The sequence below is a fragment of the Cupressus sempervirens genome, chromosome 9, assembly GCF_028749045.1.
Source record: "Cupressus sempervirens isolate cs-2001-9-10 chromosome 9, ASM2874904v1, whole genome shotgun sequence".
Classification (NCBI taxonomy): Eukaryota; Viridiplantae; Streptophyta; class Pinopsida; order Cupressales; family Cupressaceae; genus Cupressus; species Cupressus sempervirens.
Window position 1 is genome coordinate 310708011 of NC_143126.1, and position 15311 is coordinate 310723321.

The following is a 15311-nucleotide window of genomic DNA, read 5'->3' on the forward strand; positions in this document are numbered from 1 at the left end:
GGGTTAATTGTTAAGTATCATAGATTCATAGTCATATTATCAAATGATTTGTTTTTGTATATTTCTTGCATTTCTTTGCATATATATATATATATACGTTTCCTCCCGCATCCCGTATCTGCTTCTAGAATCCTCTTCGGAATCCGCATCCGAATCGGTAACTTAGAATCTTAATAATACAACATTCTTGAGAAAATTAGGCACACCATGTAAACTTAAAAGACAAAAAGGAAACAATCAATACAAGGCAAGAAAGATTTGCATAGTATATCAAAATGGTGAGAGAAGGTGAAACATGGATTTTTCAATAATGGAGGCAAATGCGAATTTACAAGTGCAGAGCATAGCTACTGCAGAAGAATGAGAGAACCCAAAAATTATGTGTAAGGAAGAGAACATAATCTGGTGTCTAAAATGTTTCTTGTTTCATCATAAGAATCAATCTGAAAGGAGATAAATAACTAGTAGTTCTATGGAAAAGCCCTGTTGTAGGACTTACAAAGACCATTATTGCAAGTTCAAAATCATATGTTTTAGAAAGTCCTCTCACCGATCATGGATAGTTCAAGGTGATGGGGAAAATAACTTAATTTCTTGAATCAAATATTATATACACTCCAGCTGTTTTCATTATTCATACTTCATAGTTGTCACTGCTAGTAAATTAATTGTCTCAGAAAAGAGTATTTTATTTATTCTTTGGTGAGTCACTTGTCTGTTTTTTGTAATACTGCCCGGTCAAGAGACAAACAAAAGGGTTTTGCTTGGCTGTCAGGATGCGTTGTTGTAGCTATCTTGCTTTTCTATTTTGTATTAGCAATATAAACTATTCATTTCTTTAAATACTATCTTATTATGTGGCTTTACATTTAATCTTTGTGGTGAATTATAGATTTAATGCTGTACTTACATAGATGACTGTTTCTTTTCAATTTCAAACGTGTATTTTTCCAGTGATTTGATATATTTTAGTTATGATAAGGGCACAAGATGGCTACAGATGTAAATGTATTAATAAAACAAAGTGATTAATTCCAGATGTGGCATGTGCCACATATGGTCTGAGTTGTTTGAAGTTTAAATTTCTGAAGAGGTGGTGTATGTTATTGTTAACCAGAAATGGCTGGTGATTAACCTCTTTTATATTTTGCTTGATCATGTTCCACAGCTTGAAATATACATATAGACTAACTATATATTATTGCAGATAAATATTTTGGTCGCTGATTTCTGTACAGAGTACTTGAGTATGAGGAAAAAATTAGCTGTAGCAGAATCTTGGTTGGCTTCAAGCAGCCAGATGGTGAATTCAGGATTTATGGCATTTTTGGGTTGGTTGCGTCACCTTCTACTGGAGCAGAAACTTGCAAACTGGGTCGCCTCAGCTGTACATATTGCTTTCTTTATTGTTTTTCTGGGGTTTGGGTTGCATGCACTGCTATATGCTAAGTATAGACATTGGCATCAAAGGTTTTTTATAAGTAAAGGAAATTTACGTATTGTTCAAATAATTACTACAGTTCTAACTGTAATCTATTCGGTTGTTACAATTTACTATTGTTGGGTTGCTAATCATGATAGACTATATAATAAATATTTGCCAAAGCTGGTATTTTTTTCTACCCAAACAATGTCATGGTCTGCTTCATTTATTCTTATAAATTTTGAGAAGAGATCTGCCTTGTCCTCTCACCATTTTCTTTTAAGAGGTTGGTGGGTTGTTAGTTTCTTAACATGGGCATATCAGATTCTTTCACGTGGTGCTTGCTTCATCAGTGACAACTTTCATCTATTTCATGTAGTATTTGATGATTACATATTGATTGTGACTCTTCCGTTAGTCTCGATTCTTCTGATGATTGCCATCAAGGGCTCCACAAAAGTAATAGTCACAGAAAATAATGACAATCTTTCAACAAATCTATTAAATAAGAAAAGATCCTCAAGGCTACAGCAGGATCCTGAAGATGTAACCAGTTACACCGGTGCAGGATTGATAAGCAGGTTCACTTTTATGTGGATGAATTCTTTGCTTGCAACTGGTCACAAATCTGCTATCCAAGTTTATCAAATACCAATGCTTATGATTGAAGATAGAACTGAAAGTGTTTGTCTTTTATTGCAATCAAAGCTGCAAACAGCTGGAGGTTCCCTTGCATTAGCTCTGTTAAAGTCATTCTGGAAGCAATTTGTTTTAACTGCTATTTTGGCTTTCTTAAAAATCTCTGTGATGTATATGGGTCCCCTTCTAATACAGCAATTCATAGATGTCACATCAAGCAAAGAGGCTTTATGGTACAATGGAGCTGCTCTTGCATCTATACTGTTTGTAGCAAAGTTATCTGAAGTGGTTATAGATCATCAATACAACTTTTATTGTGCCAAACTTTCCTTGTCTGCAAAGTCAGCAATTATTAGTAGAATTTACCAAAAGGGATTACGCCTCTCAAATTCTGCACGGCAGAGCCACGGAATAGGTAAAATTGTAAACTATATGTCCGTTGACACAAATGAAGTTGTTAGGATTGTACAAAACATCCATGATATTTGGGCAATGCCAATACAGATAGCTATTGCATTGCTTATACTCTTTGGTGTGATTCGACTTGCTATGCTGGTTGGCCTTCTTACTATGGTATTTGTAATGGTGCTTTGTTTACTAGTAGCCTCAAGACAACAGAGATGCATGGTACAGGTACTTGCTTGCAAAGATGATCGAATGAGGTTGACTAATGAAGCAATCAGCAATATGAAGATAATTAAATTGCAGGCCTGGCAAGAATGGTTTCATAAGAAAGTTAAGGCTGCTCGTGATGCTGAACGGATCTGGATAATGAAGCTTCTGTATATCATTGCTATGAACATTTGTATGCTATGGTTATCACCTTTGGCAGTTTCTGTTGCTTCGTTTGGTTCATGCTTACTGATGAAGATAGAGCTAACACCAGGGCGAGTTTTTACTGCTATTTCAACCTTTCGTATTCTTCAAGAACCCTTACGACAATTTCCTTCTCTGATCACAGCAGCAGCACAAGCTGCTGTATCTCTCATCCGGCTTGAAAAATATTTCAGCAGTGACGAGATGAATGGTGAAGCTGTTGAGAGGCTAGCCAAGGGAGCCAACTATGCTGTATCAATTGTAGATGGGTCATTCAAGTGGTCTCTTCAAGATGAAATGCCAATTCTCAAGAACATATATTTAGATGTCAGACCTTCATCATTAATAGCAGTTGTAGGGAGGGTTGGCTCAGGCAAATCTGCATTTCTTTCATGCCTACTTGGAGAGATGGATAAAGTCACTGGAACTGTAAGTAGAATTTACCCTTATAACCATATTTTCCTGAAGCTGAAACAGAATGGTTTATCTTTGTGTTTTGAATCTTCAAGATTTTAGAAAAATATTTTAATGTTTAAACTCTGTAAGTATTCATATACTCTTTACTTGAACTTTCATTAAAAAACTTGTTATTATTACTGTTTAATGTGGTTTTTGTACGGGTTCAATAATGTCAATGAATGTTGTCCACTGACTTGATGTAAACTATGCATGCTTTTTATATCATTTTAATCTTCTGTTCCCACAATACAAATAATTATCTCTTATTGTTATTTAAAAGTAAAATTCATAGTTAGCAAGTTCAGAAAAATTTAAATTGTTTTGGATGTTTAATTTTTTGGGAAGCCTGAACTTCAAAGGAATTGGGTAGAACTTCTATAGCAATTGGAAAGTGTGGACTGAACTGGACATATCTGGCCAGTCCAAAAACAAAAGATTTTGTCAGATTTGTGTCAAAAAATCCAAAGTTGGTAACTAGGTTTTAAAATGATCTTTATATCATGATTGTTGAGTTCGTTATTTTCTCTTTACAGAACACTTTAATAAATGAATGAATACATCTCACTGGCAGTTTTCTTTTCTCATTGTTCCTCAATTCTCTGTTACTTTGAATATCTATTTGATTTGAAGGTTTATTCTGTTCTCTTCCTTGCATGGTGTAAAATACATTTGGAGGTTAAGTAACGTGAAGATAGGTTCCATGTATCTCAGTACAAATTTTGGTGGGTCTGTATATAATTATGTAGTTTTATTTTGAATCTGTCGCCATGAATTCCACAGATACTTGAGAAAGATATAGGTTGCACGAGATTTCGACCATTTGACATCCTTACTCATCTCTTTGTTGACATATTGAAATATTGTGATATTGCTATCAGGATTTAACTGTGCGATTTTGAGTCAAACTCATTGACCCATGTTTCATGAAAAGTGATTCAACATGAATCCATCTCTCATGAGAATAGATGGAACACTTAGCACTCATTGGATCTCAATATCTAGGTGATATTGAAATATGATTTATCCGTTTTAAATTTTTAATTGTTTTGCACCAAGAAAGTTTGAAATGTAGTACTAATTCTAAAACTTTTGTTTACTACAAGCATTGCATTTCTTGATTTAGTTCAAACTTTTGTTTCCTACATGCATTGTATTTCTCGATTTAGTAGTAAGTTGTATTATTTAGTATTTGGTCTCCCTTAAGAGTTCTTTTTTATTTCAAGTATTACGATTGCTGCATTCTGGTATTTTTTTGGCTTAAATAAAGATAATTGCTTGCAGGTGAAGATGAGTGGAAGTGTAGCATATGTTGCACAGTCAGCTTGGATACAGAATTCTACAATTCAAGATAATATCTTATTCGGAAAAGATATGGACTATGCAAGATATAAGAACACACTCAAGGTATGTGCACTTGATAATGATCTATCTCAGATGGCAAATGGTGATAAGACTGAAATTGGCGAAAGAGGCATCAATCTAAGTGGTGGACAGAAGCAACGCATCCAGGTGGCTAGAGCTTATTATCAAGACGCAGATATTTACCTTCTCGATGACATTTTTAGTGCTTTAGATGCTCATACAGGAAGCCATCTATTCAAGGTATATATTCTCCTGTGAAAGGACAGTGCTTCTCTTTTACTTTCATTTTGTGCAAAAAGAAATAAAAAGTTTTTAACTTTGATTGGCATGTTCTTAAAATAAGTTCAATGGTTGTTTGTAGCGGATGCTTAAAACTTAACATATTGCTCCTCTCTGCATAGTTATAGCCGTTTTGATTTGTTAGATTTAACAATGTTTCATGATTGGGCATTCGCCGTTTGCATTATGCAAAAAAACCTCATTGCCTTGACTGATATAACTTAACCATCTTTGTTATAAAAATGAAATCTCATTTCCTTGCATATATTGGTCCATCTTTGATTTTGATGTGTCTAGCCGCTCCTTAGAATCCCATGGACACAGATTTCTATGATTCTAATAAGCCTGATTAATTTCAACTAGTCCTGAAAGAGTTTATGTAGAAACTTTTGGTCTTGACTTTAAAGGAGAACTAGGTTCCAATGGAGGCCCATCTACTTCAAGATTTATGATATTATATGGTTGGCCTTGGCCCTTAGTGGTCCCTATATAAATGGACACTTCCACTTATGTTTTTATTTAAAAGAGCTCACTCATTGAAAACTAAATGTCCTTAAATACTGATGAAGCAAAATATAAATATGAACCGACCATAGTCAAAGAGCCATATCTGCTTTTGTCTCTCTCAATCTAATAAAGATGAGATGATACTACATTCTTACATATTTAGGAAACAGTAGATGTCTGAATTAGGTGATAATGGTATATTGCAATCAAACCTCTGCTTGTTGTTTGGAATGAACTTGTTTGTTCTTTACCAGCTGTTAAATATTCAGGCTATGCCAAGGAGAATCTGTACAAAGAAAAATAATCCAATTTTAAAGTAGTTTAAAATGAACAACCCCAATCAAAACAGAACATCTGAGTATACCAATCTACAGCATACTGCTGAAAAAGGAATAACAAATACATGACAAATCTCAACCCTCAATACTAAATCTGTTTTCTATTGAAACCAGAAAAACGTACAGTGCACTAACTCAACACTCAGAAGCACTCTATTTTTTTTCACTGGTGTGCCCTAGATTTCTTTTTTAGATGAACAAAACTCTATGATTTACAATGAAATATCCTTATCATTGTGGAATGCCTAGCCTAGGAGAAAAAACTAAAGCAAAATAATACCTTGTTCTAAAATTAAAAAAAACATAAAAACACACACAATCGAATCTAGAAATATACTCACATAAAACAGCTAAATCATGGAATCTAGAATCCAGCCTAAATGTAAGAAAATCAAGTGTTGTCATACTAAAAGATCTACCTAAGAACAAAAAACAAGAAGACAAAGGAAAAAAGAGAAAAACTGATTGCTATGCTGAATTCTGTTAGTGTGCTCTGCCAAAGGAGAACAACTGCCAAGCCATAGGTAAAGAGAGTCTCCTCCTTAAATGACTCCATCTGTTAAGTATATAACCTGATATCCTACAGGTCTGGAAGTGTAGTCCACACTTATTCTTCTTATCCCATATATTACATATGGCCTTACAAATATTATTCCTAGCATGAATCGGTGACTTCCTAGATAGTTATGAGACATTAAAACTAAACTAATCACTATCTGTTAGGTAGCATTTAATTATAACCATAACTTGTAAGTCGCCAATTTAAGGAAGAGGCATATGTATTGACCTAGGTAAAAGACATGTCCTTTGGAATGTTATGACCTTTAGTTGGGTATATAGGAAGGTTAGTATTGCAGATTGAAGAACACACAATTACAAATAAGTCTGCTTCTTCAAGCAATACAATCCTATCGATTTATTCCAGATAAATATATACAATATTCAGATCAGAAATAAAGGCCACAACTTCTTCTATATTTAGATCAACAAGAAGATCATTCTCAGCAATCTAGAATAGACTTTAATCTTCAAGAAGGAAATATCTTAGGACGGAGTTTGTTGTAGATTTTACTGAACATTGCCATCAGAATTTGCAGAAACTTTACATAAACCCACAGAATTTATAATATGGTCTGCATATAATAAAAGCAAGTGTTGCTATGGTAGAAGACAGAAATAGTACCCATTTAAGAATTTAAAAGAAATAGAAAACCAAAAAATTAATACTGATCACTGCACTGAATTTGATCAGTGAATGAGAACAATTTTATTTGGTACAAAAAGCTTCAATCTTTACATAGAATCTTCCCTTTGGCAAGGTACTTATGGCAAAATATCTTCATCTTGCAAATATGAGGAAACGTACTCAAGAATCAGTGCTTCTTTTTTAACTCTGTCTCCAAGGAAATAGTACCAAATGCCTATATGCTTGTGTTAAGAAGTAAAGTCCACACACAACTGGGGGAGGGGGGCGGGCGGGTGGGGGTGGGGGTTGAATTAGTTGTGAGCAGTTAATCTTAAATCCAAACTTAATATATCCAACTCCAATAAGTAAAACAATGAAGCACAACAAGAAATAAACCATACACAATGACACATTGATTTGTTGACTAGAGAAACCTTTGATCGGAGGAAAAATCCTGGTGGGGATGGTACCCACAAGATAGTGTACTAATATATCAGTTCCTTGTGAAAGGACGTGACCCTGTTAGGAGCCAATTATAGTGTATTCGATACAACATACCCTGTATCCATGCTAGCCAACTTGCCAACAAGAACTCATTCCAATCATCATTGATTATTTCTTATTATCTATCCATCCTCATTGAATCGCTTAATTGAGCATTTTTCCTTTGGCAAACTTGGTTGCATTTACTTATGGATAGTAATTAGGGAGAGCACCACCATCTTGCATATTTCTGAAGACAAATCAAATTTAGCAAAATACATCATTTCTTTAAGTGATGTATAACAAACTTCGACATAATTCATATTGTAATATTGCTATCAGGATTCAACTTTGTAGTTTTTGATTCAAACTCATTGACTCATGTTTCATGAGTAGTGGTTTGCAAGAACCGATCTCATGAGAATGAATGGGACACTTAGCACTCATTGCATCTAGGTGATGCTCATATAGGTGAAGCACATGGACTTCCTGGGAGGTCACCCATGTCAGCCGACTGGATGGTCCCGGCAGTGTTTTTGTAGCCGACGGGTAAATAGTTTGTAGCGGACATAATGTTTGTGGCCGACGGACTCCTTCGGGAAGGTTCAGTGGATAGTATTTATATCCCTTCTGGGATCATTGTAAATCATATTCTATCTACTATTACTAATATTATGAAGCATAATGTATGTCTGGCATATGCGAATATAATTCTGCTGTTCTGTTCCATTGTTTGTATGTGTTGATTTCTTTACCAGTATGGTAAACATTTGACGCCGTTGCCTTATGAATCTGGAAGGTGGGAGGAATGAAGATTAATGCCAAATCAGCTTAACAAAGATCGGAATAAGGTCAAGGGAAAAGATGGAATCCGTACTATGCAAGAGAATTTAATTTTGGCATAGCAAGCCGAACGTTGACGGAGATTTCAGAAGATTGCTGACGAAAACAGGAGTACCGAAAAATTATTGGAGGAGACTTGGCAGCGGGTGGAATTGGTGGAAGAAGCACGAGAGGAGTTCTTGAATTTGTGTTCGCCGAGGGAAGAAAATTCAGACGGAAGACAATCAACTCGCATGGCTTGCAGTGCCGAGGGAGCACGAGCGTGGAGTGACCTCTTCGTCCAGGATAGACTTCCGCGGGAAACAACTTCAGAAGATCCTTCTTCTTCACCAAGGTTCGTAGCTGTCGACACCTCCGGTGTGGGAGTGCAGACCGTCGGTGTGGGAGTGCAGACCTCCGGTGTTGGAGTGCAGACCTTTGGCGTTGGAGTAAATAGCGCAGGACCCAGTAACGCCTCTCTACCAACTTCAATTGTGATGGTGGGACCCAAAGAAAAGTTGCCGAAGTTTGAGGGCGATGGTACAGCCGACCCCATCTAACATTGTAAGACATGTGAGACGATCTGGCGGGCAAATGGAATCACAGATGCCAACGAATGAGTCAGGCAATTTCTGGCAACCCTACGGGGTGTGGCGATTGATTGGTTTTCGGATACGGATCCACAAAAGCTAAATAGTTGGGATAATATTAAAAAGGAGTTCCTGACGGAATTTAAACTCTTGCGGGATGATAATGAAATCGTAGCAGAGATTTTCAATACCAAACAGGAGAAGCACGAAACTGTCCGTGTCTACGCTAAGAGATTAAAAGACATAATAAACAAAATGGAAAGCAAGCTGGCGGATGGATTGCAAAAAAGATGGTTCGTGGATGGTCTACGCTCGAAGTTGCGGAGGAAAATGAAAATTGTGCCACTGTCGTCATATGTGGACACGTATAACAGAGCACTGGACCTTGAAAGTAAGCAGAAGACAAAGAAGAAGAAAACTAGTTCCTTTGATTCTGATGACGACGAGCTTGCCGGAGATGATAGCAGTGACGACGAAGGCAGCAGCAAGAAGGTTCGTGCCCTACAGAAGGATATGGTTCGCATGATGGAGTTTAAAAACATGCAGAAGGAGCCAAAAGGCAGTGAGCTGTGGTGCACGGAGTGTAAGACCGACGGTCATACTAAAGGATTGTGTCCAAAGAACCAATTCTATGACATTTGTCAGATCATGGGCCATTCGACAAAAGAGTGCCCCTTTAACATGAAGACAAGAGGATCTCCGTAGGTGTTTCTCACACAAGAGGCTTCCCCGTCGGGTAGTAGCAGAAATACGAATAGCGCAGGTGCCACATCCGGAGGGTACAAAAATAATAACAGAGGGAAAAATAACAACAATGCGAACAATAACAATAATAATGGGAGCCGAAGTCGAACCCAATATGATGCAAATAGACAGCCGATCGTTCAATGCTGAACATGTAATTTGTGGGGTCATTTTGCGTGGGATTGTACAACGGCAAACACACCAAAATTATTATGCAGATGGTGCGGACCTGGCGATCACGAAGATTCCAAGTGTCCAAAGTCTGGAGTAAACTTAATCACTGTCGGCACGGATGTAGAGGAGGTTCTGGCAGTTACACGGAGGCAAGTGGAGGAAAAGAGAAAATTGGGGGAAGCGCAGGCGGAAATTGCAAAGGCATTGTTGGCGGGGACATCTCAGTTGAAGGACATCACCGACACCTTGGCAAGGAACTTAGCAGAACAAAACATTGTACGATAGATCTTACAAACGGAGATACCGGTCAAGATAAGTGACCACCTTCTCACAATACCCCAGTTACGGACGACCATTTTGAATCATACACCGTTTTTGAAAGCAACAGAGGACATAGGAAGGGACAATAGGGAAGTGATGACAACAAACCCAATGCTGCTAGCACTCACCTTCGGACGGCATCCGATGGTCGTCGAGATGGGGATTTTGGAAAATGTTCTGACAGACACAATTGTCGACGGAGGGTCCGGCGTGAATGTGTTGCCGGAGGATACTTGGAAGAAGTTGGGAAAACCAATGCTGTGGCCACTTACATTTCAGTTGCTCATGGCAGACCAACATGGAATCAAATCGTTGGGAACCTTGAAAGCGCAACCGGTAACCATTGGTACGCAACCATTTTTATTGGATTTCGTCGTCATTCCATTAAAAAGAAGAGGATATGATGCTATTTTGGGACAGGATTGGTTGGTGCAAGCAAAAGTAAGACATGATTGGAAACGAAATACCCTATCAATGGAGCGCGGAGGCAAAAGATTCATAATTGACCTGCACACACAAATGGTAGGTGAGGAGGCAACATCGTCAGACTCAGAAGGTGAAGGCGACAGTGACGACGAGAGAAACGACAATGAAGGAAAGAGGAGAATGGAACCGGACGAAGAAGGAATATTGAGACTAGACGGAGGATCGAATGACGACGACTTAGACTCGGTGAATGGCCTTTACCATTGGCAAATAGAAGATTACAAACTCTTTTCGAGTTGTAATATGCTAAGGGTCAACGAAGGTGAGAAAAAGGAGGAAAATGAGTGTCCAGAGGAATACAGAGAAGCAGATGACGCAAAGGAGGTTATGGCTGAAGAAGGGAAGGACATGCAATACAGACCCAGAAAGAAGAAAAATTCCATCGTCCGGTACACAGTGAACGAACCACACAAGAAGAAAAGAATGCATCGCACCATAAAATTGGTTGAAGGGTGCCGATAGCAAGGAAAGAAGCTAGATGCGCGACGATCGCAGACACAGTGGGTGACAGAGGTAACATAGAACAGACATAAGGTGTGGAATGACAAACTCAGTAGGTTTCAGCCAGGGCAGTTGGTACTCAAGTACGACGGTCGGGATGAAATCAAACAGGAAAGGTTTAAGGCAAGATGGGTTGGACCATATCAGACCCGGGAGGTCGGCAACAATCGGGTGATAAAATTGAAGACATTGGATGAGCAAGAGGCACCTCTGGTAGTCAACGGATTTAAATTGCAAATATATGGTGCCCAGAAGACTCTGTCCTGTCACAGAATGGCCAACTGACTCCGTCGTCGTTGCAGAATGGCGACGCTTGGAGGCAAAATTGAGGTGCTGTCTTTCTATTTTATTTTATTTTTTGTCAAAAAAAAAAAAAACAAAAAAAAATTGAAAAAATAAAAAATAAAAAGTAGTAAAAGTCCCGCGGGTGGCTCTCGCGGCAGAGGTCCGCCGACAGTCCCGCGGCAGAGGTCCGTGGACTGTCCCGTGGGTGGCTCCCGTGGGTAATTGTCCGCAGACTGTCCCGCGGCAGATGTCTGCGGACTGTCCCGCGGGTAGCTCCGACGGACTGTTCCGCGGGAGGTCTTCCGCAGCATGATCTATTTGTCTGTTTTCATTGCCGGAGGAGTGGTTTCATCGAAAGATTGTTGGAGTTTTGTTTCTCATTTGCGGAGGAGAGATTGTTTAGTCTGTGTAGAAGATGGGTGTGCGGGGTTTTCTTAAAAAAAAAAAGAGACGACAGATTCAAATTGTTTAGAATGAGTTACAGATGATGCCAAAGGAAAGGGGACGCATCCGTGGTTACCAGAAAGAGTCTGGAATCGGCAGAAAATGGCAGAAATGGTGTGTTCTGTGCATTTTCGTGTGGGTTGCGAAGTGCTAATTTGGCCTTGGCGGCGAGGGGCGCTACCCCTCGACCCCGCCGAGGGCGTTGCCCCCTGGACCCCCAGTCGTTGCGGATATCAGTCGTGGGAGTTTGACCAGTTGAGAAGAGTTGAAGTTGCTGCGGGCATGGACTTTCTGTGTACCAGAGGCGTTGGGAGTAGGTGTTGGTCGGGAGGCTCTCTTGGTGGATGCATAGAGAGCTCGGGAGGAGCTGATCATCCAGTTGGAGGCAGTGCAGTGACACTTGGCTCAGGGTACCGAGGAATTGAAAACAGAGAAAGCAGCACGGGTGGCTATCAAGGTCAGCTTGAGGAGACAGTATTGTGTTAGTAGAGGCTACAGATGTAATGGGATGAATGTGGAAGTGATGTGACAGAAGCAGATTTTTTGTTGTAGTCACTCTGTTAATGTATTTTGTTTGTTAATTTGTCTCAGATATTTTGTTAGTCATCAGGAGACGACTTTTCTTTTTGGGGGGGATGGTGTCAGCCGATTGGATGGTCCCGACGGTGTTTTTGTAGCCGATGGGTAAATAGTTTGTAGCGGACATAATGTTTGTGGTCGACGGACTGCTTTGGGAAGGTTCGGCGGATAGTATTTATATCCCGTCTGGGATCATTGTAAATCATATTCTATCTACTATTACTGATATTATGAAGCATAATGTATGTCTAGCATATGCGAATATAATTCTGCTGTTCTGTTCCATTGTCTGTATGTGTTGATTTCTTTACCAGTACGGTAAACAACCCATCCCATTACTACTCCAGCTCAAGTGTACTTAACTACAGAGTTTCGTCATTGACTAAGTCCACTTTTCTTGCAACCCCATTTGCCAAATTTTCAGCAAGTGTTAATAAATATCATAATTTGACTCATTGTGGAAAATATATCGTACTTATAATTCATATTTTCATATTTGAAACAGCTATAAGAAATATTGAGGAAACCATTGCATTCGAGAGTTTAGTCCTGATGGAGTCCTATTTTTTTTGCTAAAAATCAGGGCCTCTATTTATGATGTTGGAGAGCCGAAAAAGGACAATCATATATGACAAAGGTCAAAAGACACTTGAAAAATAGAGCATGATGATGAGATATTGTCATTAATATCATAGATACTCAGTTGATATGGTTGAAAAGAAGATAATAGTCTCAGTTATAGTCTCCTATAATAGCCCCTATGTTTATTGTTGTCACGTAATAGCATGAAGAGCAGTTGCCATATGAATGTGGGGGACAACAATAGCATGCAAAAGTTCAAATACTAATGATCTGAAGAAAACATTGAAAATATATGTAAGGCAGCATCCTCAAACTATACATTTGTGTCTTCAAACAGTATGCTGCAGCATTGGAAGTTGATTGTGCTGGAACCATTGAACAAGACTACCAAGAAAGTCTTTGCATACAACGTAGGAAATACATATGACGATATCCTTATGGTGCGATTTGAGGTCTAGATGAGAAAGTAACAGGGATACCAATAGTGTTGGAATAAGCATTCAATTTTCCACAGTAGTCTGGTTTGCAAGCAATAAATATGTCTCATTTTTGGGAGTGTTGATTACACATCACAGAGAGAATGGTATAAAGAAAGAGGTTTCTCTTGAAGCAAAGGAGCCATTAGGATCAGATGACGTGGTACTGGCCTCGTTACAAAGAATATCATCAAGCCAGTAAAAGTTGGGTTTGTGGAGAATGCCTCACATCCTGGGTGTTCATCTGCAAAAAATAGTAACTATTGTGGAAATATGGGAGGTGGTCATTACGCAGCATATGCCAAGCTTATGGAAGAGGACATGTGGTATAATTATTTAATGACAACTATGTCTATCCTATTAGTGAAGATAGGCGGCTTATCTGCTTATGTGCTTTTCTACAGAAGAATCAAACTTGAAGATAACATATCATGATTGATAGTGTCAAAATGGAGTTCTTGGTAATCAGAGATGTTTCCTTGGTTTGAGATCATGTGATGAAGTGCCTTGACCTTCTCAAGGTGCCAAATGTTGTGACATCATGTGCATAGATAGTTGATTTACAGTTCAACTATTTATGGGGGAAGATGCAAAACAGAAAATTTCTTCCAATATACATGTATAAGTAAAGCATTCACGATGATTAAGGATTTTCACTAGAAGAGATCAAGTATGGGATAAAAGTGGTGCTAATCCTACGTCCTGGGTTGTGTTAACTTCTTTGTGGAAAGTTCAAGATAATAAGCATGGTGATCACAAAGATAGCATCCAAATAGGCAAAGATCCGGGAAGCACAATGAAGATAAAATGAAGTATATCTAAATTCCTAGCAATGACAGACGTATATGAAAATCAAACTCAGCATACACGAACAATATACTCATCCTATAGATGCAGTTTGAATGATTGATATAAAGAGTTGAATATATAACAGATGCCCGTGACAAATGCTTAGGCAGATTCCATTTCATTACAGAGCAATACAATAGCTTCATCTTTTGGGTTGTCCAGTTGGTTAGGCTCTAGAAGTATTTCCATTACCTCCTCCATTACTGACCTATCCAATTTGCTTGACGAATCCTAGAGATAGGGGTTTTGGTTGTGGATTATATGACATGTAAAAATGCGATATAAATCTGTCCACATATCTAATATGTTGAACACCATCAAGCACGCATATGAAGCTTTATTATAATGTTCAGATCGTTTTTAAAACTTTGAACTCCGTGGAAACACCCAGTTACTTCTCAAAATGACTTTGGTATTGTTGTCTAGATGAAAAGCAAAAACGGTGGTTGAGAGAGAAATAGAAGCATTGAAATGAAGATTGTGGGTGGCATGTGAGTGTAGAGGTGTGCGATTGATCTGAGAAGTGGGCATTGAAATGATTGTGCTTACAAGAAGGTTCGAGTAATGATATTGTAGAAGGAATTCCTATTATATGATGGACATTTAGGACAAATAAAGCTATCAAAACAAAAGTCCATTAACTTGCTGAAGCCGTGATTACTAAATTAATCAAATTTTAAATTATGAGCATTTCAATTAAGGGGAAACATAAGGGCATGGCATTATGTATTTGATAAGTAACGCCTTATAATGAAATATCCCAAACTGGATATTTGCTCGATTTTTCTTCAGAATAACATTTATCAGAATAACATTTAGATCATAAACATATGAAACCGTATCATAAATAAACCAGCAATGTAAACCATAAGAAATAACCCAACTGATATTTATTTGGTTGTTTCCTCAAATTGATATTCAACACTTGAATATAGGTAGATGTATTACGAAACACAATAGAAAACC

At 38.2% G+C, this 15311-nt stretch overlaps 1 protein-coding gene across 4 annotated transcripts in view; it reads left to right on the forward strand.

The window, feature by feature from the left end:
- The window catches only part of LOC149538629 (putative ABC transporter C family member 15), a 197981-nt gene that overhangs the window by 22784 nt on the left and 159886 nt on the right, over positions 1 to 15311 (forward strand). For 2 of the 4 annotated variants that reach the window (XM_089799941.1, XM_089799940.1), the window contains exons 2-3: positions 1208 to 3307; positions 4619 to 4939. In XM_089799941.1, coding sequence (XP_089656067.1) covers positions 1250 to 3307; positions 4619 to 4939 — 2379 coding nt within the window. In that variant the 5' untranslated portion in view covers positions 1208 to 1249. Of the gene's footprint in view, positions 1 to 65; positions 3308 to 4618; positions 4940 to 15311 lie in introns of those variants that run through there. The other 2 variants (XM_089799943.1, XM_089799942.1) reach the window with 2 other exon arrangements.